The following is a 27499-nucleotide window of genomic DNA, read 5'->3' as shown; positions in this document are numbered from 1 at the left end:
TTTGTCTGTCAGTGAGGGGTCATGGCTCATGCTGCTTATGTAAGTAAGCATCGGAGCGGTCAGTGACAAAAGAGCTCAGTCAGATTGCGTCATCATTTTCTGATGTTAAAAGAAAAATGACTGACCAAATTTGTCAACATGGTAACTTAGTTAACGATGTACAAAAGCTAGGCACCACTAATCAGCATGACCCTATTTGCATAATAGCAATCGGCAGCTTATCACTTTCATTCATTGTTAGAAATTTTAGCTTCTTAAAGTGAGCTATTCCTTGAAAGCAACATACACAGAATACGCCATTCAGACAACAGTCCTTCAGTGTGTTTGTGTACACCACACCCATAATTGCAAAGATAAGACAGTAAATCTCTGTGGCTACACCATTCTTTTAGGATTTGCAGGCACTTGAGTATACATGGGTCTGCTGCACTGTATCGTTAGATGTCTTTAACTGAGAAACTGAGAAACTCCTCTTTTATTGATAACAGCTGTGCAAAATAAAGCAAAAATTAAAGTAAAAGGCAAATATCATTGAAAATCAAACATTCTTTTAAATAAACTATTTGGTGTAGTACATAAACAGTGCTAAAGCCCCCAAATGTGCCATTCAGTCTCCAATCAATACAGCCCATATGTGGAAACTAAGCTGTCTGCTTTGAATTCATTGTTTTTGTGATGTCATGAAAACCAATGCTTGTACATCCGCTCATTCAGCCTACAGCAGTTCAGTCCTGCCCACTCATGCTGAAGTTTGTTGGTTTGTTTTGTTTTTTTTTGACATAGTCCTGTGTTATACTCTTCTTCAAAATCTGACCAAATGTTCTGCAGGTCAAATATGATCTTAAAGAAGTCTAATGTATCCATTTTCTGTGTTTGTATGCGCTGAAGTAGAAACTTAGTGATGGTTCACTGCAGCGCAAAGCAAATCATTACTTTGCAACAGGTGCTCAGTGGAAAGATACATTAATGTGGAAAAAACAACACAAATAATGCTTCAAATGATAAGACCGTGATATTGGAAATAACTGCTGTATAATGCATTATGTATACAACTAAACATATTATTGCTGTTGTGCAAAAACCTTGCATCTCTGTTTGTTTTGCCAAATGAGACTTTGAAAAACTTGTATTTACATTAACTTCCATTATATTTTAAGAAGGTTTTTTCCTTCTCCTGTAAATTTACCATTTTGGAGATGGAGTTTTGCTCTGAAAACGACGATATATTTCAAATTTTCATACTGCTCTGTCTCACAGCAAGAAACACCCATTTATATGCATTTTCTGCCACATAGTGTTTTTAAAGGCTTCCTATCTTATCTTTCTGTAATCTCTGAAAAGCTTATGGCATGACTTTACATGGAAACTTACATGCAACTAGCTGCACGTTGTGAGTTGCCTGCAACATAATTTCTGTATAACTTGACAGTTACACAAACAATTCAAAAACAAATCAAAGGTGCACGCAACACAATCACTCCATCAGTTAGGCAAATTCCAATAAACCATTCTCTGTTTTATTCTCTGTCTTGCAATTTGATCCAAAGTTGAGACCTTTGCAACTGCTGCGGAGTTTCGAGTGAGTTGGAGGATGCTTTACATTGTGCAACTCAAGTGCAATTTAATTTTGTGCTTTTTTTCAATAACTCAAGTTGCAAGAAAGTTTCACCATGTAAAGCCAGTCTTAGGGTTGTTATTGTTAAGTGCATTTTTACTGTTTGGCCTGTTTCTAAAACTCTGATTACTCGATTGATAGTCTAGTCGATACTGACACTGACAACCTGCATTTGTACCACATAATTTCCCACAGAGTCAATGCGGATGAACTGAATGCGAAACTGTAATCTAATCACACAGAACAGGGTTCATCAGTGCAGTACAGGGGAATTTTATGAAGTTATGATCTAAGTGAGGGAGGAATGTGATGGTGTTTCGGCTGTGCAGACTGTAGCAAAGGATCAAAAAAAAAGAAAAAGACACCTACGGAGTGTGGAGTGCTCTTCACTGGGTCTTTCTGTCCATTAGTGTCCTCATCACGCAGGGTCAGTCTGAGCCGCCTGACTCCCCTCTGAACCATAAACACATAAAACAAAAAATTAGTGAAGATAATTAGTCAAAAACAAATCAAGGCAAATTTATTCTATAGGCCAGTTCAAACATCTGTTAACTACTTCCTTTACTCATTAAACGTCTTTATAAATTCTTTATTTTGAATCTACATGTTGTTGTGATGAGAGCTCCATGCATGCCTTTCTGCTATCTTAACGATAATTGTTCAACTGCTTAAGAATGAACAACCTCAAGGGTAGATAACATTTACTCAGTTCAGCTCAATTCAGAGTGATTTACAAAGAATTTGATCTAAATCTTTGAAATTCCAGTGAATCCACAGCTTCATTATGGTCCAGGGCATTTTAGCACCGAAGCACCTTGGGATATCATATTCATAAGAACAATACCTTATTAGCAGCTCTGCATTCAGTAATTTGGCATTTTCCATTCTGTCATCAGTGGATTTAGTAATGATAGTGAATATTTGACTGTTTAGAAAACCCTTTGGTCTGATTCCAATCCAAAAAAGCTTAAGCCCTACGCACGTCTGGCTCTATACATGGCTTTAGCACTGAGGTTTATTTCAGTAGTCATTATTGAAGAATACTGACTACACAATCAGAAGCCACAAAACTTCTTACAAAAGAGCCACTTAAGGCTTATGATTGAGGCCTACAGTGATATTTCAGAGTAGATTAGATATAATCTGAAAAGATGTGTCGCATCAGGAAAAGAATGCAAGAAGAACATGTGCAAATCAAACAAAGAAGTTGCTGGGGTTCTCAGAACAATGACATGACCACGCCGAGAGTCCAGACCACAACATCAGTGAAAATGTTTATTTACTTGGATTGTGAGAAGCAGCATAAACATCCAACTTCTAAGACTGAACTCTGCGGGTGTAAAAAATATCCCTGATTTCTTTAAAAAACTGAGAGTGAGTCTCCCATAAAGAATGGAAGCTGTTCCAAGAGTGGACACACTAAATACTGAAAAAATCTGATATATTTAGTTGTTAAGGCTTCTGTTTAACATATGTTTTCTGCTTTTTTCCTGGTGCTAAAAGTTAATTACTTGTACTCAATAGCCATTTTGGCTGGAGATTAAAGAAATGAAGGGTGAGTACTAAATTTGCACAATACTGTACAAAAACAGCTTGGAATGATTCAGCCAATAAGATTTTCAAACTGGAACCGTCAGCTTTATAATATAAAATCAAATTGTTTATTAAGAAAAGCTGCACCATTTAAAAACAGAACAGGCTTAGCCTCAGGTTATCTGAAAGTGGGTAGAGAAAGTGAGTGAAGGCTCGGTTTGTCTGAATTGGAGTCGGGCCATTGTTTACATGTTTCAGATGCCCAGTGAAACAGGAAGTTGGGGAAGCATGAGCAATGAGGAAACTCGACCTTAGATAAAAGAAGACACAACAAGCCTAATTATCATACCAGCTCTACAGCACTGAGATGCGCTTTTTAAATGAATCACCCTGTTGAGTCTGACACTCATTTATGGTGCAAAATGTTATTGGAGAAAGTCACATGCAACAGGCTGCTATGAGTTTGACCGCCTTTAGACTGTTATGTTTCGTCTTACTGAACATACAAATTCCATATATTATGCAAATTTAGTGGGGTTTCATGTGCATAGTAGGCCTACTGTAGTGAATACGATTTACAAACAACATGAGTATTTCTTCCCAGGCACCAGGACAAACAAATGGCCCTTATCAGTGTCCTTCAGGCTAGAACTATTTTACAACTCCACAAAGCACAGCCACTTCTTGGCAGGGGAAGTGCCATGTACTGGAAGAAAGTGACAGGGATGTAACACACAGCAATGCATCTTGATTTTGGATGTCAGGATTGATTTGAATAATATTCAATAAAGTACAGTACTACGCAAATGGCACCCTTCATGTATTTAAAGTCCAGTCAAAACAGCCATTAAGTACAAGTTATTAATTTTTCAGGACGTATTTCTAAGGAGATCAGATATAAAATAATGCGCCTGCATAAGGAAGGAGACAGTCAAAGAAAAAGACGAGTTTCCAAAACTGGGCCTGGGTTCGATTCCCCAGCCCTGTGATGGGCTGGCAACCTATCCAGGGTGTTTCCTGCCTTCCGCCCAATGAGCACTGGGATAGGCTCCAGCTCCCGGCGTGACCCAGGAGGATAAAGTGGTTTAGATGATGAATTTAATGAATGAATGAATGTTGAAAGCAGGAACCACAACCAAGGCTAACAAAACCGAAGAGCTCACTCGTGAAATTTATGCCTTGTTAATGTTAATTTGGTTTGGCTGGTTGAGCTGTAGGTGAATGTCCTCCTCTGACTTTAGAAATCCTGTTCTTTGGTGACTCACACTGTAACTTTGAACAGACCATCATGTACAGACAAAGCCTGCAATCTATATACTCATGCTGCATGAAAATGCTTCATCCAAACTAGCAGCCTCTAGAAGCAGCTCTGTCTATGAACATTAAATATGTTTATTCCTGGCAATTCTACTCAGTCAAACTTTGAAAGGACACGTCAACTATTTTGCCTCCGTTTTGCTAGCCTACGTGTCTCCAACCTTATTAGGGAAGCGGCTGTGGTTGTGTTCAAAACGGGTTAAAATCACACTGTGCATATGCCACAGAATCAGTAACATTTCTCTTTGGCAGCAGACCCCAATTTAATGCCAGCTTGAGTCATTTGTTCATTAACGTGGCAGTGTACACTTGACTTACGTTCCACAGTATCAGCTGGTATCAGAATGGTGGTATCGGTGAATTTAATGAGTACAAGTATGAGTAAATGAGCACGGTATCGGGCCAATACCAATACCATTATCAGTATTGATGCATCCCTAAAAATAACCAAATGTAACTGAATTGTGGTGAAATATCAGATTTCACGATACACTGAATGATTTACTAAAGAATCATAAATCATAATTGTTACCTTTATACATTAATGTACAGTGTAGTCATAAAAAGCTGTTGTCCATTGTCTTTTGGATGACTTTTATGAGGCCAAACTGAGAGGCTGTGTGCTGATTAGCCACAAGAAGAGCTTTCAGTGGCAGCTGACTGAGGCTGGACTCAATTCAATGCCAGGCGCTGATAAAATAAACATGACATGGCTCTGGCCCTCACACAGACAGCTCTTATTACACCCCCTTCATGCTAAAGATATCCCTGAGCTTGCGTAGGGACACTGAGGATGATTAGCTGCGATGGGCATAGGCTATTAAAACGTAGCTCAGAGCACAAGAGATGGACAAGGTGGCCAGAGCGGTGAGAAAAGAGCCTTTAGGAAGACAAAAAGGGGGAGAAAATGACCAAACTGATGGACAAGTCAACAAATAAACCCCAACGTTCACAGGTCAGGACAGTGTTGGGACTGGGAGGAGACTGAATGAGTGGGAGATGGGGAGCTGGGCTACTGTTTACATGTCTTAAATGCCTGGTGAAACCAGAAAATAGGGAAGCATGAGCAGGGAGCAAACTTGACCTTTGACAAAAAAGATACATCAAGGCTACTTAGCATAGTGCAGTTTTATAGCACTGAATTGCGGCCTTAATTTAACCCCTTAAACTCTTCAATTTCTCATTCATAACTACATAACTTACATTTTAGTTTTACAGTATCGTTTACAGTAGTTACTGAAAAATGAGCCTTAAGAATAATAACCGGAATAATAAGCCTAAATTTAACCTTAAATCCTAAAGGCCAATATGTGGGCAAATCTTTCCTTTGCTCACTCACATCACTACACAATTTGCATATCTGTTTCACAGCAGTTCCCAAATAATTTGAGTAATTCCATGAATGCAGTGTCATTTGTCCCAGTGACCCTTATCAATATGAATGCAAAATAAATGTAAAATACATTTTAAACAAAAGTATTTTTACATATTAAATATTTTTTTACGTCTTATGTTTACAAACACATGGTCACTTTACCTTAACTTCTACTTAAATTTCTCATTTTACAGATTGCATGGTCACTTTACAATGTACTTTGCATATTACATATTACATTATGGTACATGTGTGTTTGTCTTGCACTGTCTTGCTTAAAATGCACCAAATGTTGATGTATTAGTATATTTAATGTATTCATGTATATTTAATGCACCAAAGGTCTGGAGAACATCATTTCATCTCCACTGTGCACTGTAACTGCATATAATAACATGACAAAGTTCAACTTCTACATCAACTTCAAGTAATCTATGTTTATGTTTCAGATAAACAGCTTAAAACATTAATAACACCAACACCTATCTGTGGCTCCTCGAAAACAGTATTTTTGTCTGTCCCAGCCCACTATAACTCCACTTAACCTCAGAATATAATCATTACAATACTTCAAAAATCTTATTATTGTTGCTTTATTTGTGTTTGAATCTACTTATCGTCTCATGCTTGAAACATTCATTTTCATGAGCCATCCATTACAGGTTATGAAAACATGTATTTTAGTCATATCCCTTAATATTCATTCAACCCTGCTACCTGAACACATTCACCCCTATAGGACACGTACACAAAATATCTGAAATATTCCACAAGTCATGTTCAACAGGAATTTGTACAATACAAACTTCCTGAAGCCTTTGGGAAGAAGAAAAGTACATTTCTCATGATGTTTTCTTGATTTTCAATGATTTTATGATATTGACCGACAGTCATTTTGATATTATAACTTGAAAGTAAATTCGATTGTACATCATTAAAAAAATATATATATCAGAATATAATTCTGAATGTCCTTAGTGTCAGCATGGATGGCACGAGGTTAGCCACATTTTGTAAAACTCAACACTGTTACTCCTTTAAGCCACTGTCAGCAAAGAAACCTTGTAAACATGAAATCTTGTTCCTGAGATGAGTTTACATTTTTTAAAAGGTTTAGTGCAATTTTTCTTATGTTTAATGCTGAACATTAACAAAATAAGGTCGAAATATTAAGAATTACAAGGCCTAAATGGCATCCCAGTTATGGAATCTCCCATTTAAATTAGTTATTATAGTAATCTTATGCCTTAAAGGGCTATTCCTAAAACTAGCGTTTAAAAGTTTATTTGTTATTTAATATTCTGTAGCGCAGAATTGTCCCACTCAGGCTTATCGGTTTGACAGAGCTCACAAATTTTTACTATTTTTTGTGTTTTTGTCCATCAGTGTTTTCTCACTGCAATGCCCAGCATGCATTAGGCAAATACATCCACAACCTCTGGGGATCCCACCCCACTGCAATAAAGAAATCCACTGATGTACCACTGATGTAGAGGCCTTCTGCATAAGACAGCTAGCAGAAAAAAATATTTAACAAAAAAAACAATTAAAAATTTACATTTTCGCTCAGATTCAAGACACATTATCAGGAGAGAAAATCTCATTTTATAGACTGTTCTGAAAAAAAAAGGGGGAAAAAACACAGTCTGTCGTTATCTATTCGCACCAAAGTGTTTCAAAAGCTCCTCCTACCTTCAAGATACATCACCAGAAGAGGGTTTTCCTAGTCTTTAAACTAGAAAGTCTCACTCTAGAGACTAATGTGGCACCAAAAGTTGAGGAGGCATGTTTACAACATGACTATTATTATTATTTTTTTCACTTTAGCCAGAGTGCCCTTTTAATGTTTAATATTAATATTAATAACTGAATAATAAACCAGCAATCTGAGTGCTCAACAAATGATGTGCGTTTATATCCATCTCTCAAACTGTAACTCAAGCTCTAAGATTTGTATTGCAAATAAAGCACCCTGAATTGAACTGAAGTGAAGTGAAATGAAACGAATTTCATTGACTAGAAAATTACAGCCTATGTGCATTTGTGTACAACCACTATCCCTCCATGGGTCCAGTCAAAAACATCCTGTCCATTGTCTTCAGGACGACTTTCAGAGGCTGAACTGAGTGTTTGTCCCTCTTACCTCACTCCTCGGATCTGGAGTGGTTGTGGTAGTGACCGATCCAGCTGGGCCGTTTCTCAGCATGTCTCCCTCTTACTGTCCTTCTCAGTCCACACCAGATATTCACAAACACACCCTCGGTGCTCCCACTTACTGAATGAGTGAGAGAGAGGAAGAGCAAAGAAACAAAAAAAAAAAGTTCCCCTCCGAGCAACAGACCTGTGTTAGAATTCCTTCCTCCGGATAGAGGCTGAGCGAGACAGACAAAAAAAGAGAAAAAGAGAGAGAGGGAAAGAGAGATAGAGAGGGAGGTATTCCATGCATAGAGTTGAGGGAAAAGCAATACTGCACCGTGTCGAGAAGTCCAGAGTGACAGAGTTACACACACGCCCACAAACAGGCTCCTCCTGAGAGAGAGAGAGAGAGAGAGAGAGAGAGAGAGAGAGAGAGAGAGAGAGAGAGAGAGAGAGATGAAGTGTCAGTGACAGTTTTGTGGGCCTGTTAATTATTTTTTTCCCCTTACTTCTTCCTTATTAGACTCTCAGCAAAAAGAGAAGAACCATTTATGGTTCCTAAAAGAACCATGTTCAGAATGAAGTTTGTGAATATGAAGAACCTTTTACCAGTTTAAAGAATTTGTGAGCTCTACATCATGCAAAAGTTATTTAAACTCTAAAAAAGCTTCTTCACACTCACTCTTAAAAAGAAAGGTGCCACAGGAAGAACCACTTTTGGTTCCCTCATAAACCTCTCAAAGTATGGTTCATTTTGTAAATGAGATGTGTGAGTGAAAGACATGAGAACCCATAGTAGCACCTTTTTTCATGTACAAAAATGGTTCTCCAAAGAACCATCCACTGAAAGGTTTCTTTAGGAACCAAAAAAAGTGTTTTTTCCATGGCATGTGCAAAGAACCCTTTTGGGTACCTTTATTTATAAGAGAAACGTTGAACTGTTGAACACACATATCACTGTTGTTGGAAGAAAACCTCATATCTCCAAAATGATAACTTTACAGGAAAAGGAAAAAAATCTTTACTTTACTTTTAAAGCACAGAAACGGACTATATATATATATATATATATTATTATTAATATATATATTATTATAATAATTTTAATATTTGTTTTTTTTTCTTTTTATTACTATTTTTATTTTGCTACATTGCCATTAATTGCTATTAGTTCTACAGAATATGTTCAGCCTTAAAATGTATCTGCTTTGGCAACACTGTACTTAAGACAGTCACATTACCATGAAGTGAACTGTAAGGCAGACAGGGAGAGTGTTTCAGAGACAGCTATGTGTTCCTGGCCTCTGGCTGGACCTGTCCGGCTACATTTCTCAGTCGCCTCCCTTTCTGCCTGCGGCTCTCGGGACTTTCACTGCTGCGGCTGCTGTTCGGGTGGAGCTCGATCACCAACACACCCAGGAAAGAGGGAGGGGGCGAGAGAGAGAGAGAGAGAGAGAGAAATAGCGAGAGAGCAAGAGACACTACACCTGTACTGGTGCCTTGCTAAAGCTGAGTGCTATGGCGGAGACAGATAGTCTTTCACTTGTGTTATTGTGGATGTTTATCCCCACTTAATCGCCACGTTCGAAGATGTTTAGACATAAGCTTAATTTATTCTTTAAAAAAAGGGTGTCTGTACATCATATTCAGATTAATAAAATATGCTATATACATGCAAAACCAGTAAATGTAATGCATCACTTTTTCAGTGATACTTGACACGTCTATATACACATATGGACGTACATCCCATTTTTGAGAGCATATTAATTGGAAATCCTGTGTTCTAACTTGACCCTAAATTCTATGAAAGTTGCCATAACCATCGAGAATGTTACCAGGCCAAGATCACACATGTAGATGAAATGTAATGAACTGTGTGATTTTGTTGACTTACTACATATAATTCATTGTGCATATGTTGGTTAATTATTAACTAAATCATTAAACAGACTGAGCTGCGGCGCTGGGAAATTATTAACCAGAGTTTTTACTGTTTTCAACACTCGGGGAAATCTCTATGCTGTTTGTAAATCCTAAACATGTGAGAGAAATCTAAATATGATTTTGCATTGCTATCGAAAGTTTTACCCTCAGAGAGCCAGCAAACATAACTGTTAGTATCAAACTGCAGAGCTGCAGAACCGCAACTTCTGTCTTCAGTCTTCTTTTTTATTTTATTGAGAATAACCATAACCATTTATACAATAACAGTAGGATACATTAAAGCTCAACATTCAACTGAGTTTCTTTGTGAAACATCAACAAAAGACAAAAAAGAAAAGAAGCTGAAAGAAAAAAACAAAAAAGTATATCATTTGGGATTTAAATAAAACTGAAAAGCTTTAAAATTAACAAAATTTCTTGCTTTGCTGCAGGTGTAATTTCACCAATATACATAATTACATAGATCGGTGTGTACAAAGGTCACATGTGAAGGTATTTGTTTGGCAAATTTCATCCTATGTATACAAAATTTAGCTATTATATGATCACGTTTACTATAAAACGCTCATTAGGGTTAAAGAGTCATCAAAAAGAAATAAAACATAGTGGCTTTTAAGAGGAATTCTTTACCAATCTTACTTTTAAAGTCTAGAAAGAGATTAGCCCAAGAAGAGTAAGAAAACACACAAGAGAAAAGTGTTCAATAGATTCTGTAGCCCCTTCACAAAAACGTGTGTCATTTACATGGAAAAATGTACTTAAAGTACTATTAACAGGGTAGCATCTCTTTATAAAGCAGCTCAAGTCAAGTCAAGGTCTATTTATATAGCACTTTTTACAACAGGCGTTATCGCAAAGCAGCTTTACAGAAAAATCCGGGTCCAAGCACCCATGAGCAAGCCAATGGGGACAGTGGCAAGGAAAAACTCCTTAAGAGCAAGAGGAAGAAACCTTGAGAAAAGCCAAGACTCAAAAAGGGAAACCCATCGTCCTCTGGTGTCGACAATGGGTTCAATAACAAAAGAGCAATATAAACAGAGAATAAGGTTTTAACATTAGTATAAAATATTAAAATACAGAAAAGGAGGAAAAGCGCTTTCATTTTGTTCAAACTGACCACAGTCGTCAGCCCCCACACTTTCAGACCTGCACTTTCAGCTCCTGCACCTTTGTTTTGGAACGCAGCCGCACTTTCAGCTCTCATGAGTGTGGGATTAAGCAGTGGATTGAACTTCTACCACATTACTCTTATTAGATAACGGTAACACTTTATATGGATTGTCCACTATAGATGGTTTGTGGATCGTCAGTACATCTTTAAGTAACATTCAACTAAATATTTATTAATTGCAATTTAACCTTTTGCTATTTAAAGTTGAGTGTGAATGGTTGAATTAAATCCATCCTTAACCCTAACCTCAATGCAAAAACAACACACACTCCTAAACCTACCCTAACCATTTAAAGGGTTAAGAGAGAAACCATTTGTTTGTTCTTTCAGTACTAAAGTATATTTTGTGGCTGCAGGCTGCCATTAATTATGCACAGGTGTAATCATAATCCTGCCACAGAATTAATCATGATCACATGGGCTGAATCTCAAAATGTTTCCTACTTCCTATGTAATGCACTTTGTAGGTCATACAATAATGGCCTCTACACCAAAATAGCACATAGTTTCCTGCAGTGCACTAAGTAGGGAGCCATTTGAGATTCAGCCATAGTACTTGAGGGTTTCCAAAAACGTTACGCACTACCTACTACGCTCTTCATGTAATAAAACACAAAGTATGATAGCGGCTTAGCATCTTGACCACCATGTAACATCACATCCAGATCTGAGAGTGTAGGTCTGATACCCTGAAAGTGCGGCTGGGGCATTTCAACAAAAACATGATTGCAAAACACCAGAGGGCGCCTGCAAGTAAGTACTGAAAGATTGGGGGTAACTGGAGCTAAAAGGCTACAAACAAAACAATCATGTCTCTAATCATCTGTACAGGGTCTTATTTAAATTTCTGATAGAAGGAGGTTGTACCTGTGCTTGAAAGTTGTGCGTTAAAATTGTTGCTGTTTCCAGCCACTTTCAGTGGAACAGTTTTCATGTTCCTCCACAAAAACTAGTGGTGTTTGAAAGAGCAAAATCTCAGTAGGGATAGATGTTCATTCACTGAAGCCGTGGTTGTGGAAAATGTCTACAGAAGTGCTATGGACCACGACTATAACCCCCCCTTTGTCTACTTACATCTCTTGTGAAAAGGACCTATTTGTTTGCAAGCTGAGCAGCTCATTGGCTGAACAAAGGGGTTCAATGATTCCATGGATGTACATTAGCTACCATGTTTTTGCTTAATTTTTATACATATAGACACAGTACCTACAATACCTGCGTTTGCACATTTTCTTATTGCTGCAATAAAAAACGCATATTATGGGGGAAAAAAGTCCCATAACAACCATGCCTTCCCTCCGTTCTCATGTAAATGCAATGAAACAAATCTTTGATAGGAACTAAGGTTAATGCACGTGTTTTTTGGGACCTGAGGACCTCCTTTCTGAATGGTTACTACATCACTGTTCATTTGCATACATTTGATCTGGCCTGATTATCATGATACGGGTTATGACTAATCAGAGTGGAGGGACTTGTTTACTGTTTAGTTCTTTCCGTTGTTACGGAGCTGTAGCTCGGCTTGTGAACAGAAATGATGCCCTGTATGCAAATGAATGCTTGAATTACAGTGAATATTTACAAATAGCAAACCTCTGCTCTCTGTGGTCTCTCTCTTTTGACGAAAGGGACATGAGAGTGGTGTCTGCAGCCCTACTAGACAGTCAAATGAAATCTCCTACAAATTTCATTACAAGGCCTCCGCTTGTAAAACTCATCTAGCTGCACTGGGTGCCTTTAAAGGGTCCATATCCTACATTTTTATCCTTTTTTACAATTTATATATGTATATGTAATCGAGTTCAATTCTGATTGGCTTGTCCTGTATTGTGGCTCATTCAAAATCACTCAGAGCTGAAATACTTCTTATAGCTTCAGCATGAACGGGTGGGGAGAAACTGCTATAAGCTGAATAGCCAGATATATGTAAATGATTTGTTTTTTCATGACATCACTAAAACAAATAATTCAGGATAGGCTGTTTTCCAGCTTACTTTGCATATATGGACTATGGCCCATATGTCACACACAAGGGCCAGATCAGGCTGGTGGAGGAATCCTATCTGGCCTGCGAAATTATTTAGATTTTCTATTTTTATTAGCCCATTTCACAATGTGCTGCACTACAATCCCCAGCATGCACTGCAATATAACGTGTGTTCTGACCTCCCTTCCCCTAAATAAATAGCAATTTACATTGCATGTAAATTTCATAATGAATGGACCAAAAGAAACAAAAAAATCCTGGTTCCATTGACTTACAGTAAAAGTAAAATAGTTCTTTCTCCTGTATATCCCTATATACATATATATATATATATATATATATATATATATATACACACACACACACACACAGTCAATGGCTAGTTCAGGTCATAGCAAAATGTCATTTTAAAAATGAAATAATATCATTTCTAGTGGTTGAGTTTGACACCCCTAGACTATGGACTGGGGAGTGACCGGTATACTTTAAACCTTTAACTGTGTAACCGTGTTTATGTCAAAGTCTTTTAGATCAAACGAATTTTCCTTAACTTGTTTTCGCACAATATGGGCCCTTGAACACATGAGCTTCAGCTCCTATAGATGGGTTTGGCCACTCTGCAGGCATCTGCTTGCTTACCTCAATTAAATCCTGACTTACAGCTGAAGTGTTTACAATCGACGTCACCCCATTGTTTTAGTTCTGGGAGTTTTACGCTGTTGACTCCACTTGTCTGGTCATACTGGAAGAGCCGGATTCCCAGAAGAGCAGCTCAGAGTGGAGAGCTGAGGGATGTGTAGCAAAACACAGCATGTTTTTATCACCTTCCTCACTATCATCTTCATCAGTTTCAGAGAGTTTCACTTCCTCAGAACAACAGGACTGTAGAGTGAAGTTTACTGTCTTCAGGTCATTCCTGTGGTCAATAACAAACTCATCTTAATCATTAATTCATTTAAATGTGTTGGCACACAATTCCTCTCATAAATCCATACCTTACATAACAGTTTCATAATAGTTACTGAATAATGTATAGTTGTTTATAGAGCCTAAGTACTGAGTAATGGTTCTGAATTATGACGCTGCAGTTTTAGGCGTTCAATGCTAAATACAATGAAGAGAGATGGAAAAAAATCTGTTATCATCAGAGATCCTCAGTAGAATTTAATAACGAGCAGTTTCTGGTAAAGAACGGCCTGAAGGCCTTGTATAGTTTCAGACCTCAATGATGAATAATCAGCTTTCTCTTTCACTCTCTTTCTCCCTTCCTATCCTCTCTATCTTTCTATCTCTCTTCATATCTCTCTCACTTTCTTTCTTTCTTCTCTCCTCTCTTTCACTTTTTCTTTCTTCTCTTTCTCTCTCACTGTCTCACTCGTCCCTCAGTTTTTAATTCTTACTCTGTCTGTGCCTTTCTTTCTTTCTTTCTATTTCTTTATTCTCACACTTTCTCTCTCCCCCTCTTCTGTTTCTTTTCTCTCACTCTCTCTTTCTATTATTTATTTATTTCACTTTTTCACTTATTGGTTCTCAGTTTCACGTCTAAGAATTCCATTCTTTTCTTTTGAGCTGTGAAGCAAAATAAGTAAGAAGTGAATGAAGCTCAGTGTGTCAGTCGAGCCCGTCTAAGAGTGAATATTTGCTCTGGACTGTTTCTACAGCTACTCAGTCTTTATGTAAGGTAGGACTGCAGCTGCCTTTCAGTGTGTTTATCTCTCTCTTGCCCTTGCTTTGTTTCATCATATGACTTTGAGTGACTTTCCAAGCTGATAAAGAAAGCTCTCTACCTGCTCTCTACAGCTACTGCTTTATGATTAAATTCAGGAGACACAGTGTGAACGCTGCAGAATCCAGAAACTGAATGTACAAGATTTACATTAGGATGTGTAAAGTTAACTGAAGGCTTTGGACAGACTGAGTGGACACAAGTGAATGAAGCTGAATAAGCAGAATAACAGATGAAGATAAATGACAGTACGTCACTTATCTCCTACACCGACACAGATGTCTGATCTCCTATACAAAGCAAATTAGTGATGCCCGTATGCGCTCTATGAGGGCGAGTGAGGGATGTGCTGGAAGTGGCTGCTGTTTATTCTCCTCTGCTTCTGTGCTGGAATACTGTTGATTCCTGTTTCAGGGACTGAGCTGTACTCTAGCCACCTCTGAGCCTCAGGCTGATATAGCAGCAGCAGCACTGCGAGAGCTTCACTTATCAGCTTATCAGAACCCTAGACCACAGACTCCATTAGAGAGAGAGAGAGAGAGAGAGAGAGAGAGAGAGAGAGAGAGAGAGAGAGAGAGAGAGAACTCAAAGTACAGTAATTGCATCAAATATCGAATACTGATCCAATGTTGTTGTTACTGTTATTATTGTTAATGATCTTTGTCTTGGCGGGGGGGGGGTGCAAGCCCATCCAAGCAAGAAAGTGAAAGAAAGAATAAAAGCAGAGAGGAAGAGAGAGTAAGACAATTCAAGAGACTAGAAGGACTGTATAGAACTGTCCAACAGTGATGCAGAAAGAAAAAAGAATAGAACGAAGAAAGGAAGGAAGAAGGTTGAGAAAAGAGAGAGAAGTTCAAAAGAGAGGGAGAAAGCAGCAAAGACAGAGGAGAGGATGGACAGAGAAAGAGGGAGAGCAAGAGACAGGGAGAAAGAAACAGAAAGAAAGAGAGAAAAGACCATTCAAGAGGGATGCAGGAAGAATGAAAACAAGAACAAGCAGAGAAAGAGAGAGAGAAACGGGTAGCAATTCAAGAGATGCAGAAAGAAAGAAAGAAAGAAGTGGAAAGAGATAAGAAAATGAAGAGGAGAGGAAGTATAAGAGAAAAAGTTAGAGAATAAGACCATCCAAGAGAGATGCAGAAAGAAAGAAAGAACGAAAGAAAATGAAAGAAGCAAATAGAGTAAGAGAAGCGAGAGGGAAGTGAGAGGACAGAAAGAGAAAAAGAGAGGGGGAAAAAAGAAACAGAGAGAGAGAGAACAAGATCATTCGAGAGAGAGAGAGAGAAGCTTTAAGCTTTGTTTCACTTGATAACTTTATATAAGTAAAAATGTATTATAATTTTCTCAAAACAACGTCATCATGAGAAACAGACACACATCGCCTATTTTGCCACTTTAGAAAGTGAAGGGTGGCCACAGAGCTCACAGCGAGAGTCTGGACGCGCTTCACACTCAGCCAGCTCTGGGTGAATGGCAGCTTTGGGGCACAATGGAGGGAAGAAAAGAGGAACAGAGCAGCCTGCAGCTTTCCTCCAGCTTCCCTGTGTCTCTCTCCATTCAGCCTGCTGACAGACAGCCCGGTTTAAAAGTCCATCTGTTTAGGGCCACTGCATTCCTTTGGGATCATTAGCTTGTTAGCACCTCATCATAAGCGCTCACACACACCAGTGCCACACTCACACACAGAGGCCTGACACTCAGCCACTGTACAGAGTCCTCACTGTACAAAACAAAAAGTCAGCTCAACGTACTCAACCTATAAGGCACCTTATTTCATAGCTTTAGTTAACTCTTAATTCTAGCTGCCCGTTCACTTTTCTTATTTTTACCCCTACCCCTTTTTTTCGAGTGTCATCTTGCCCCTTGGAACTGAGTTACAAGGGGTAGTGGCTGAAATCTTCCCCTATGAAATGGGACCCTCAAATAAAGATGAGCATTACTTCATTAACAGCTACCAGCGCTGCCCTGTAAGCGACCCTGCCAGTCTGCAGTGACAGCAGAGGAGGGTAAAGTCCAGCAACCTCACTGCTGGGCTTTAGGGCATCATATGCCTTCAAAGAGGGACAATTATTTATTATTGCCCGCCCCTAATTCTTCGGTGATATGAAGCTGAAGTCAGCTATTCGCCAACTCCTTAATCAAATTTTCCTGTTCCACCTTAAATGGTGCAGCAGTTCCGATGCCTGAGGCGGCAGGATGTAAATGCTGCACTATTTAAGGTGGAAAAGGAAAAATAGCTAGTTAGCTAATGAGACATCAGCAAACGACGAGCCAATTTTTTATGCTTGTTATGAAGGAAAGGACCATAATACATTGAAATGACATTATACTAAGAAAATACAATGGTTACTGTAATCTTTCACTGAGAAAATACTCACATTTGTGGGTTTCATTGGTCGCCTGCACAGCCATCTTGGATTGTGCTAACTTGTCGAAATGTCCTACTGTACAGGCATATCTTTGGGTAGCGTGCTACATAAAACTGAAGGTAGGATTTTTTGGATGGCCTAAATTACCCTATCAAAAAATGCTACCAGCACTGAAATCTATAGGCAGGAAAATCTGATAGCATAAATCTCCTTATCAGAAAACATTACCAGCATTAAAAGAATAATTTGGATATTTTGATCGCCTAATTCACCTAAGTAATGTAAGTAATGATACTAAACTGTGTTTGTGTTGAATTAACATTAAAAACATAAACGTTTATAATATTAAGTTACAACGCTCTATTAATGATATGCGCATGCTCAGTGGGACCATTCGATGGGTAGAACACCGGTTTTTCTGTTTTTTCTCCTGACACTCTGTTTGGAGTGTGACTCTGCAAACCTCCATTTGGAGGGCCATGTAACCCTAACACTTCGGCCCAATCGCAACAAAAATCAAGGCACCCTACCCCAAGGCATGAATGCACAAAACAGAAGGGTAAGGGCTAAGTCAGGGGTGCACAACTCCGGTCCTGGAGGGTCAGTGTCCAGCACACGTTGGTGATTTACCTGCTCAACCACATCTGATTACACTTTTCTGTTAATCGGCTGGTTTAATGGGTGTGTGTGAGGAGGGAAACCTCAAAACTGTGCTGGACACCGGCCCTCCAGGACCGGAGATGTGCACCCCTGGGTTAAGTGGTAGAGGCAATGGGTGAAACAGGATTGGGCCTTGGCCTCGCCGTTTCCCTTTGTCGTCGTTCTCCATCCTTAGGGCTGTTTCATTACTGTTTTAGCTCAAATGAAGGGGCACAAGACAGAATATTATTAAGCAGAAATCATTGCTATCTGACGCATTTCCCTTTTCAAACATGAAAATAATGACGGACAAAGCTGTTTCTAAGCCTTAGCAGTTAAACTACTTTAAAATACTTAATATTTCAAGGCCATAACATTTGATTTGCTGGGCGTTAAGTCGCAAACTACTCCCTTCAGTCCTCCGCATTACAGGACAGCTGATACCTCATCTTACTATGCTAGCTTGCTAGTTAGCATGCTAAAGGCTACACGGATAATAACAACAACAATACAGGCACTACACCACGGCTCCACACCCGGTTTGTAGAAAGACAAAGCAAATATTCATAAGTTTTATGTGTGTTTATGTTCAAACTTCTCAAAAAACGTTCTGCATTGCAAACTTTGCATGGCTAGCTGGCTATTCGATTAGCTCACTGATGCTAACCCAGCTAGTTAGCAGAGGGGAGCGCGTCCCGGCTCTCACTGGCCCTCCTGCTTTCTGCCACCGCTGGTAGGAGTGACGCACAACCGAGCGGTGAGTCGAAGTGGACCAGGGCGTGTTCAGCCCTTCCAGACCCTGCGTCCACGGCAATGGACATCGTGTGTTTTCTTCTTTATTTTATGCTTTGCTGATACCTGTTGTTTATCAGAATGGCTGTTTAACAGCCAATCAAACAGCAGCTTACCCCCGCCCATTGCACACTGAAATAAGGCATGGCAGCGCTGCAACCACAGAGGCAGAGTAATCATCTCTCTGTCTGTTGGAGGAGTCGTTGAGAAACCATCCCAGTTGTAAACGTCCCTTTTTAACCCATTTGCTTTGCGTGTGTGTGTGTGTGTGTGTTTGATTGAGGGGGATTATATCTTACTTGTTGAATCTTGTTGGTTGTTACTGTTGATATATTAAATAAATATTATGGCACCAAAATTATGGCCTTTCTTGTGTCTCAAATATCTGGTTGAGATTTCGTGACTGTAAAAGCAATATGTGCAATTGATTCAATCTTTATTTTCACACAATTACACAAAATGCAACTCTTAGTAAACAAGTTTAATTCTGAGACAGTGGAAACTGCGCTGAAACTGCTGCCTACTGTTCTGCAGGAATATAGTGTAGGAGGGCTCATTTTAACTCTTTTCATCTGATTTAGAACAGTTTTTTCATCATGTTATGTGTTTGTTATTTGGTAAGTGATGGATTGTGAGACAACAAGTTCAATTGCAGTAATAACATAACTACGGAGCCCTGCTGGTGACATCCCATTTATATATAAATACAAATATTGCGTATGAGCACATGTAAACGAGATTCTAATGCGTGGCCACGACTTAGTAAGGCATGGAAACAAGATAATTAAGTCATGGCCACGAGTTAGTAAGGGGTGGGAACAAGATCATGCCTTATTAAGCTGTGGTCAAGACTTAATCATCTTATTCCCATGCCTTACTAAGTCGTTTCCATGCATTAGGATCTCGTCCCTACACATTACTAAGTCATGGCCTTGACTACATTATCTCGTTCTCATGCCTTACTAAGTCATAGCCATATATTATTTTTATGAATACGGGATATCACCAGCAGGGCTCCGTACATAACAACTTTCTACACAGGATTTTTCTAAATCCTTTGTCCATTACAGTGCACAGTGGGTCTTGATGTATATTGTTCATGCTAGTTTTTTAGTGCTGCTGCTAAATTTTTACTTTGCAGTGACAGTGTAATCAGACAAATACTGCATAATATACAGTGCATAGTAAGATACACAGCTTGAACTTGAAGCGCTTTAGTTAATTGAGAGTGGAAACATCAGGTTTGCTAGTAATGAAGATGAAGATGTAGAGCATTCTAGACTCTTTAAAAGATGTTTTTAAAAGTGTTCTTTAGTAAAATCATTGGTTCTATATAACCACGAACACTCAGAGAGCCCTTTGCGTAATTAAGTGGTTGCAGATTGACAAAGAATGTGCTGTGTACGGCTCAAGCAACACCCCACACCCCCCCACCCCCACCCCCAGAACCCTGGAGGATAAGCGGCTTAGATAATGTGTGTAAGTGTGTGTGTTTTGGCTGGTCTATACTGCAGTCATATGAGGTAAATAACGTTGGGCAGGTGAGTGCTCTCGTGCTGTATTTGACTGCTGCTGCTACACCTCAACCAAACTGCTGCAGCATGATTATACATGACTCATTGTGCGGTTTGGCCCATTGAAGAGCAAATAATAATCTTATTTATATTGTAACTTTGGCTAATAGACGGTTATGGAAATGTGCTTGTGTGTTTTATGAGTTCGTTCAGTTCACACAGTTTGAGCTTCGGGTAAAAAACAAAGGTGAATAAAAACTGGCCATGGGTCAGTTGGGCTGTAAAGAAATCATAATCGGCCCACAAAATATATGATTGGTTCATGGCTCAAATTTGCTAATTTTAGCATTTGGATTGGCATCGTCTGCATGTAAAGAAAAGTCGTATCGTGCCAGTATGAGGGTTATATGGGGTCCGATAAGGCCTTTAGGGACCCAGATGCCACCCCCCTAGCATACAAGCCCAGTACATCATGAGATATTAAACTCAAATGAACTGCTGCTTTACATGAATTTGTTAAAACTATGGATATTGTGACAAAAGTGTTTCAAAACTATTTTATTTTTATCTCTTTATCTTTTGGCAACAATTTAGTTGTGTAATATATTTTATTCATTTTGAAATTATGTGCACATTTGAATCAATGCAACACTTTTACCATGTGCTTCTGTATGACTGTAGCTAAATTCTGCTACAACCAAAATATAATATTTAACATATAATAATTTAAAAAGTTTTTTAAGCATGTTTTCCCTTAGCAGACAAGCATCACCCAAGTGGCACAAATTTTTATACCCCTAAAAAAACATAGAGTTGTATGCAAATGTTTGTGCACCCCCAAAAATGACGTTTTGTTAATTTTCTGTGTGAAAATATAAAACATCATCTACAGAGAACACAGAAACATTTTTCTGCTAATTTTGGTGCACAATTTTTATTTATTTGCACTGTTTAACATATTGGAAAAAAAGGAACACAAAATTTAAAATGTGCCATAACTTTTGCACAGACCACATTTTGTTTTATTTTTCCCCAAATGTTAACTTCAGCTAATAAACAGTAACTGTGCATTAAAATGTCTGTTGTAGAGGACGTGTTAACTTATTTTCACTTAGAAAATCAAACTCTGATCAGGAGTGCTGAAACCTTCGCATATGCCTGGACACTCCTGCGAGAAGCCATGGCACTGATTTGCAGCAAGAGGGCAGCAGAGAGCTGTACAATGAACAGAGCCTAAAACAATAGCATTTACAAAATAACAGGAAACAAGCTCAACTACTGATGTTATTGTTTTCTGCCCACTCTTTGAATTAAAAATAAAATGTGCTACTCTTGAGACACTCACTTGTTATTTGATCAGTAAAACTCATCTATTCACTCAAGAACAAAGGTGTGTCTGTATGTGTGTGTTCGTGAGGAGAGGGTTTGGAATTTGAGGAATGGATGGTGGTCTCTGATCCCCCCCCCCTACTAAATCTCCACCCTGGTCACTAATCAGGCCAGGCTGGGCTGCTCAGCAGGGGTCAGAGATGCTCCCCTCACATCAGGGAAGTTTGTGGGTTTTTGTTGTAAAGACCTGCTACCACTGCAGCTCGTGCAGGCCAGGCCTGAGAACAATAGGCCCGAGCTTTGTTTACTGGTTAAGGATGCCTCTGCGTCTGCCTGCCTTTCTCTTTCTGTAGTCAGCTGTAAAGCGTGCAAGAAAAGGATGAAGCTGGAGTTCCTAAAGACAGTCACGCCTCACACCCCCGACATTCCAGCGTGTGGATGAACATCAGGGGTCAGTCAGTGGCTCACAGCATATCGACTCTCTTTTGGGCCTCTGACTGTTTAACCAAAAACACAGTGGAGAGGAAAAATAATATGTTCCATGTATTATTTATTATTAGATGTAAGTGCCTTCATGTAATATATATACAAAACCTCTTTTCTCTAGAATGGTAACTTTACAGAAGAAGGAAACACATCATTAACTTCCAATGACAGTTATTGGAACACAATCTTATTCTGAGTCACAGCAGTGCTGCTGGATTTTTAAGCACTGTGTCCACTCACTGTCCACTCTATTAGACACTCCTACCTTGTCAGTCCACCTTGTAGATGTAAAGTCAGAGACAATAGCTCATCTGCTGCTGCACAGTTTGTGTTGGTCATCCTCTAGTCCTTCATCAGTGGTCACAGGACGCTGCCCACAGGACGCTGTTGGCTGGATACTTTTGGTTGGGGGACTATTGTCAGTCCAGCAGTGATACTGAGGTGTTCAAAACCTCCAGCAGCACTGCTGTGTCTGATCTACTCAGACCAGCACAAACACACAAACCATATCTATATTTTTACCATTTTTTTATTTTATAATATACATAAGCTGCTTTTTACATTGTAATAAAATTTCAGAGCACTCAGACTATTAGAAATAGTCCATAATTGCTTGGAATAAAGTCTCTTTACATTAACTTACATTGAAAGTTATGAATGGTTTTGCTTTCTCCTGTAAAATTAAGGTTTTCGTTTCTTTTATTTTATAACAAAGCTTTTCTAACAGGCACTTTACAAAGTCAGGACACTTTGCTGGACATTTTGTAGGTTAGTCCTGTTTTTCCTACAGTCTGAATATTTTTGTCCTATGAATACACCAAAACAAACACAGACATATACATACACATTAAAGAATGTGGGCTGTTATTTACACAGCTGCATTATCCAAAAGCCAAAAAACAGCTGGGTGGGGGCTACAAATGGGATGAAGCGGATCACAATATGTTCACCTCACATTAATGTCATCATTAGTTCAGCAGGAAATCACTACCACAGCTGCGCTCAAAATCCAGTACCTGCTCAAAACTGTGACCACGCTGATGCATGTCTGGCTTAGCAAAACAGAAACGCGCTCAGATGCACTGCTGCGAGATTAACTATGGGTAACTTTATTTCATTTTTCCAGGTTTTTAGTTCAAGCAGTATAAACACATACAGAGAGGTAGTGGCAGGATTCTTTCTGTGCTCCTCACCAAAAAGACTCCAGTGGTAATTTGGTCACTAAAATGGCAACATTAAAGGAACATTTTGCTGTCAAAACAAAACCTTGTATCTCATAAATGATAACTTTATAGATGAAGGCAAAAAACTAAACCTTAAGTTGTGTTTTGGACTCTTTGTATTGTGTTATGGGCGTATAATGTAAAGGCCAGCTGGCGTTTTTCCAAAAAAAAGTAAAAAAAAAAAAATTAATTAATTAATAATGGAGATGCAGGGTTTTTTGATATGACAGCAGTGCTATAATTTAGGCTGCAATTCCTTACAGTGAGTTCCATTCGGAGGAATTTGGCGTTCCCTCAGGACTCTACAGTTCAGCAGAGTCAGCTAGCGGTGAATTGGCGGCCACATACTTTACTGACCTTAGGATAAATGAATGCCTGCCTTAGTAAAAAGATAAGAAGTTTCTGCTAAATTTTATTGTAACTACAGAGAGCCTGAGGAACGCTGGCGGAATTCCTTTTTGCTGAGTGAGAAATCACAAGGATTTTACATTGGAATGTTTCTTTAGGCCACAAAAAAGGTTCAATCCAACTTACAGTGCAAATAATCACAGTGTATTTAAGAAACCCAAAATAAACAAACAAAAAAAAGTTGATTGTCAACACAGCAACATACAAAAGTTGCATACAAAAGGACGGTTACAGGATATGTTGAATATGCATAGCAGGCCACAATCAAACCAACTCAAGCAGAAGAGTTTAACCTGCTCTGGGACGAATTAAAGGAGGCACAAAAGTGAAGTACAACTGCTGAGCCTCTCAGCAACTGAGGCACAAAACCATATTAAAATCATATTAAAACACACAGATCACAAAGATCTTTCGGAAAAACTTAAGAGTTTTTGGCTTTCATCATATTTTAACTGGAGCAAATGGGGCCAATATTCAGGCAGATACTCATATTGCTGGTTTAAAAGACCCAGATTAAGCCTAATCCTAGACTGAATAGGGTTTTTAAGGGTAAAACAAGCTTGGAGAAGCTGTATGAATAGCAGTTTAGTCCAGGACTAGGGTTAATCCACTGCCCAATCTAAATCTCCGGTCTTCATTGGACTTGGGGACTTCACAGCAAATCGCATGGAGACAAATGAAACATGAGGATTTCGAAAAAATAAGCAATAGAAATTACCAAATTTAGACAAACAAGGAAAAAAGTACACAATTCAAGTGCAAATGTGCAGATTTTGGGGTCTAATCTCATTAGTGTTTCTTATACGCTTGCAGCCATACAGCATTACAGATTCGCCGGGATGACGTTGAACACTTCAACGTAGTCACGGAACGAAGGTCCAAAAGGACTGGAGGTCACAGGGCCGGAGTCTGGAGATTTAGATTAGACACGTCTAAGAAACAAACCCATGCACTTGTCTGAAAACAACCCTGAAAACAAAAACGTGAGCATAAAGTCACAAGACTGTTTACTGAGTAATCATAGAATCAGAACATATGCAAATTTAGAGGACAAAAAAAAAAGAAATGAACTTATCACACTTATTATTCTATCCAAGGGTTTGAAACTTGGATCTTTCTCTTTCTCGTTAGCTCCTTCTAATGCTAATGGATGCTGTGATGCTACAGAGTCAAGCATCCATGGTCAAGCATCCATGTATACAAACATGTCTTTGACTGATTTGACTAAGAATGCGAGTTCTGGACTGGCCATCCTTCTGGTTGAGTTGGCTTGACAATATAACACATGTGCCTCACTAAACACATCCCAGGCTTTGACACAAAATGCAGAAACTATAGACTTCCATAAGTACAGATAAACAGTTTAAAGGAATAAGCCAACATTTCGATTTCCCTGTACCTAGTAAAGAAGGGAAAACCCACAAACTCTAAATGAGCTTATAATAGAAGCAAATGGGCAGTTGCTTCAGCAGTAAGCTCATGGGGCCAGGTCTCGTTATGACGACGTCTGGGTACAACCGTTGGACATTTTGGGCTAAAAGTGGGTGGGAATGTAGACTGAGTGTGAAATTTCAACTAATCCAAAGCCTCATGAAGGTGGAGATGAAAACTGGGGGCGAAGATGTGCTCATCAACAAGCCTGCCATCGGCCAATGATTGCAACGTAAATTGGCAGAGCTTAAAAGTCTCCAAACACTACAAATAAACAGGTAACACTTTATTTGGATAGTACATTGTAAATGTGTTGTATATGCTTTCAATCTGCTTATTATCTATTCATCTTAAATTAATTTTAAGTTGTCCTAACCCTAACCTTAACCCCAACCCAAAACCTAAACCTAACAGTGACTCTGTGCCTAAATTGAAAATCCATGATCTATGATAATCCACTAGGGGCTATCCAAATAAAGCAAGATCAATAAACAAAGAAGTAGATGTCATTTCACTAGCTAGCTTGTTTTGTGTTAATGATTGTACCCCTGAGGTGGACTAGAGGAATTTTTAATTGTAGTGAATGGGTTTTAGAGGGACGTAGCCCTATTTTCACCGCAGTCCAGCACCAGAAGTTTAAGAGATGTTTAAGAGATCTCATCTGGCCCCGCAAGACTACCTTCCCATTGGCTTCTATTATAAGGGAACTTTGAGCCTTCGGGTTTTCTGTTCTTTTTCTAAGTACAGGAAAACATGTCATATCATCATCTATCATGATCGACTGTACACTACTGATACAGCAGACACAGACTAGGTCGAAAAACACTGGAGTATTCCTTTAATTAAGACTGAGCATATGACAACACTGAGTGAGACACTGTATATTCCAGCAAGACCCACTCATATTTAGCCATTAACACTGTTTTGAGTCTCAGAAACAAACTGCCTCCCACTCTGTAACACAGTGTGGTTTGTTGTAACCTCACTTAAGTATGTGGGGTTTTTTATTTATTGTTATCATTCCATGAGTGTGCTGTGCGCTCACAGCTCGGAAAAAGGTCAACAGGTCATTAACAGGAAGCTTAAAAGTTTAAAAAAAAATAATAATAAAACATAAAATAAAGCCAAGCAGCATTGTGTAACATGGGACTGTCCGTTTGGAGAGGGAGGAGCATTATGTAACATAAAAAACTGCTTTGCTAAGTTGTTTTGTATAAAGAACAAAGGAACTGTGTAGCGGACACACCTTTTATACAAAAAAAAATAAAAAAAGATTCAGATAATCCCTCATGCAAATTTCCCTTGATAGAGTAATTAGTGCCCTTCAACATGCCATTCCTTCATATTTTCAGTGATTAATAAATTACACAATCTGTTGCATCATCATCATCGCCATAACAACGTTTGATTGAACTGGAGCTTCATAAGGAAGATATTTCATCTTTCTGTTTTTTTTTTAAAACACACTTAAAAATGCACTTGCAAAATGCAAAAAACGTAACATTACATTAAAACACTGGTGTAGAGTAAAATCAGAGGTCATATAATGTGAGAGACAATAAAGGATACAAAAAAACTACTGAAAAAATAAAGGCTTTTTGTTTCTTTTGTTCAAAATCAAAGGCATTAGGAATGTTTCCACTGCAGCGCGCTTTCGGGCCCAAAGAGCCGAAGATCAGACGGATGGAACAGTGTTCATTACTGCATTATGAAGAGTGAAGACAGCACAGTCTAACTCTCAGAGAGAGAAGGTGGAGATAATGGCGTCCTGACTGCTGGAGCGCTTATATCCAGAAGACGAACTGAAGTAGGTTTCTCCATCAGTGCTGATGTCATCATCATCATCGTCATCATCCAGGTTGTTAAGGAGGGGGGCAGAGTTGCTCTTTCGTCTTTGGGAAGAAACAGAAGAGTTGCTATGAACATAATCACGCTAACGCTATCTTTTCTGATCTGCTAACTTCTACTCATGGTTAGCCATGTGTTACAGTATCACTGTTCACTTACTCACTGCGCAATGAGCAGATTCAGAGTTAGTCATAAAGTAGTCATGTATTAACTCATATCACTGTGAAGCAGAGCTGGAGAAATGCAGCACTGTGCATTGATCTGAAGGCAGTGATTCAAGTATGTTAATCTTTATAATAGTATATAATAATATAATATATGCCAAAATGAAAGTGAAACATTTCCAAACAGTCTATTAATAAATTATAATATATATATTTTTGAAGCTTTGTATGTTGTTGTCATTGTCTGTATTACTCTACTGTGCACATAGTTCCTCCAGTTATTTTTGTATTTCGTGTATTTCGTGTATTCATGTATTTTTATATATGAAGCCCCTCATGGCTGGCAACTCACATACTCACTCACTCATGTTTAGCAGGGTGAAAAATTCGCCTTGAGGGGGCGCTATTAACACTCAATTAGATTTTTGTGCATAACAGGAGTTCTTTGCATCAGTGATACTGTGTGCTTGTTTAAAATAATTCTAAACT

General features: G+C 38.7%; 2 protein-coding genes across 4 annotated transcripts in view; both read right to left on the bottom strand.

The window, feature by feature from the left end:
- The window catches only part of LOC118817569 (myocardial zonula adherens protein), a 42093-nt gene extending 32654 nt beyond the window's left edge, over nt 1-9439 (bottom strand). Inside the window, exons 1-3 of one of the 2 annotated variants that reach the window (XM_036584380.1) lie at nt 9218-9439; nt 7984-8369; nt 1985-2068 (exon numbers count right to left, since the gene is read on the bottom strand). In XM_036584380.1, the coding sequence (XP_036440273.1) occupies nt 1985-2068; nt 7984-8046 (147 nt within the window). In that variant the 5' untranslated portion in view covers nt 8047-8369; nt 9218-9439. Of the gene's footprint in view, nt 1-1984; nt 2069-7983; nt 8370-9217 lie in introns of those variants that run through there. The other variant, XM_036584379.1, reaches the window with a different exon arrangement.
- Nucleotides 9440-23022: 13583 nt separating this feature from the next.
- cgnl1 (cingulin-like 1) overlaps nt 23023-27499 on the bottom strand; it is a 63392-nt gene continuing 58915 nt past the window's right edge. For both annotated transcript variants that reach the window (XM_036584377.1, XM_036584378.1), the window contains exon 19: nt 23023-26890. In XM_036584377.1, the coding sequence (XP_036440270.1) occupies nt 26737-26890 (154 nt within the window). In that variant the 3' untranslated portion in view covers nt 23023-26736. The remainder of the gene's footprint in view (nt 26891-27499) is intronic.

This window comes from Colossoma macropomum, unplaced genomic scaffold, assembly GCF_904425465.1.
Source record: "Colossoma macropomum unplaced genomic scaffold, Colossoma_macropomum, whole genome shotgun sequence".
NCBI classification, from domain to species: Eukaryota; Metazoa; Chordata; class Actinopteri; order Characiformes; family Serrasalmidae; genus Colossoma; species Colossoma macropomum.
The sequence above is the reverse complement of the archived record's forward strand: the minus strand, read 5'-3'. Positions and strand labels throughout refer to the sequence as shown.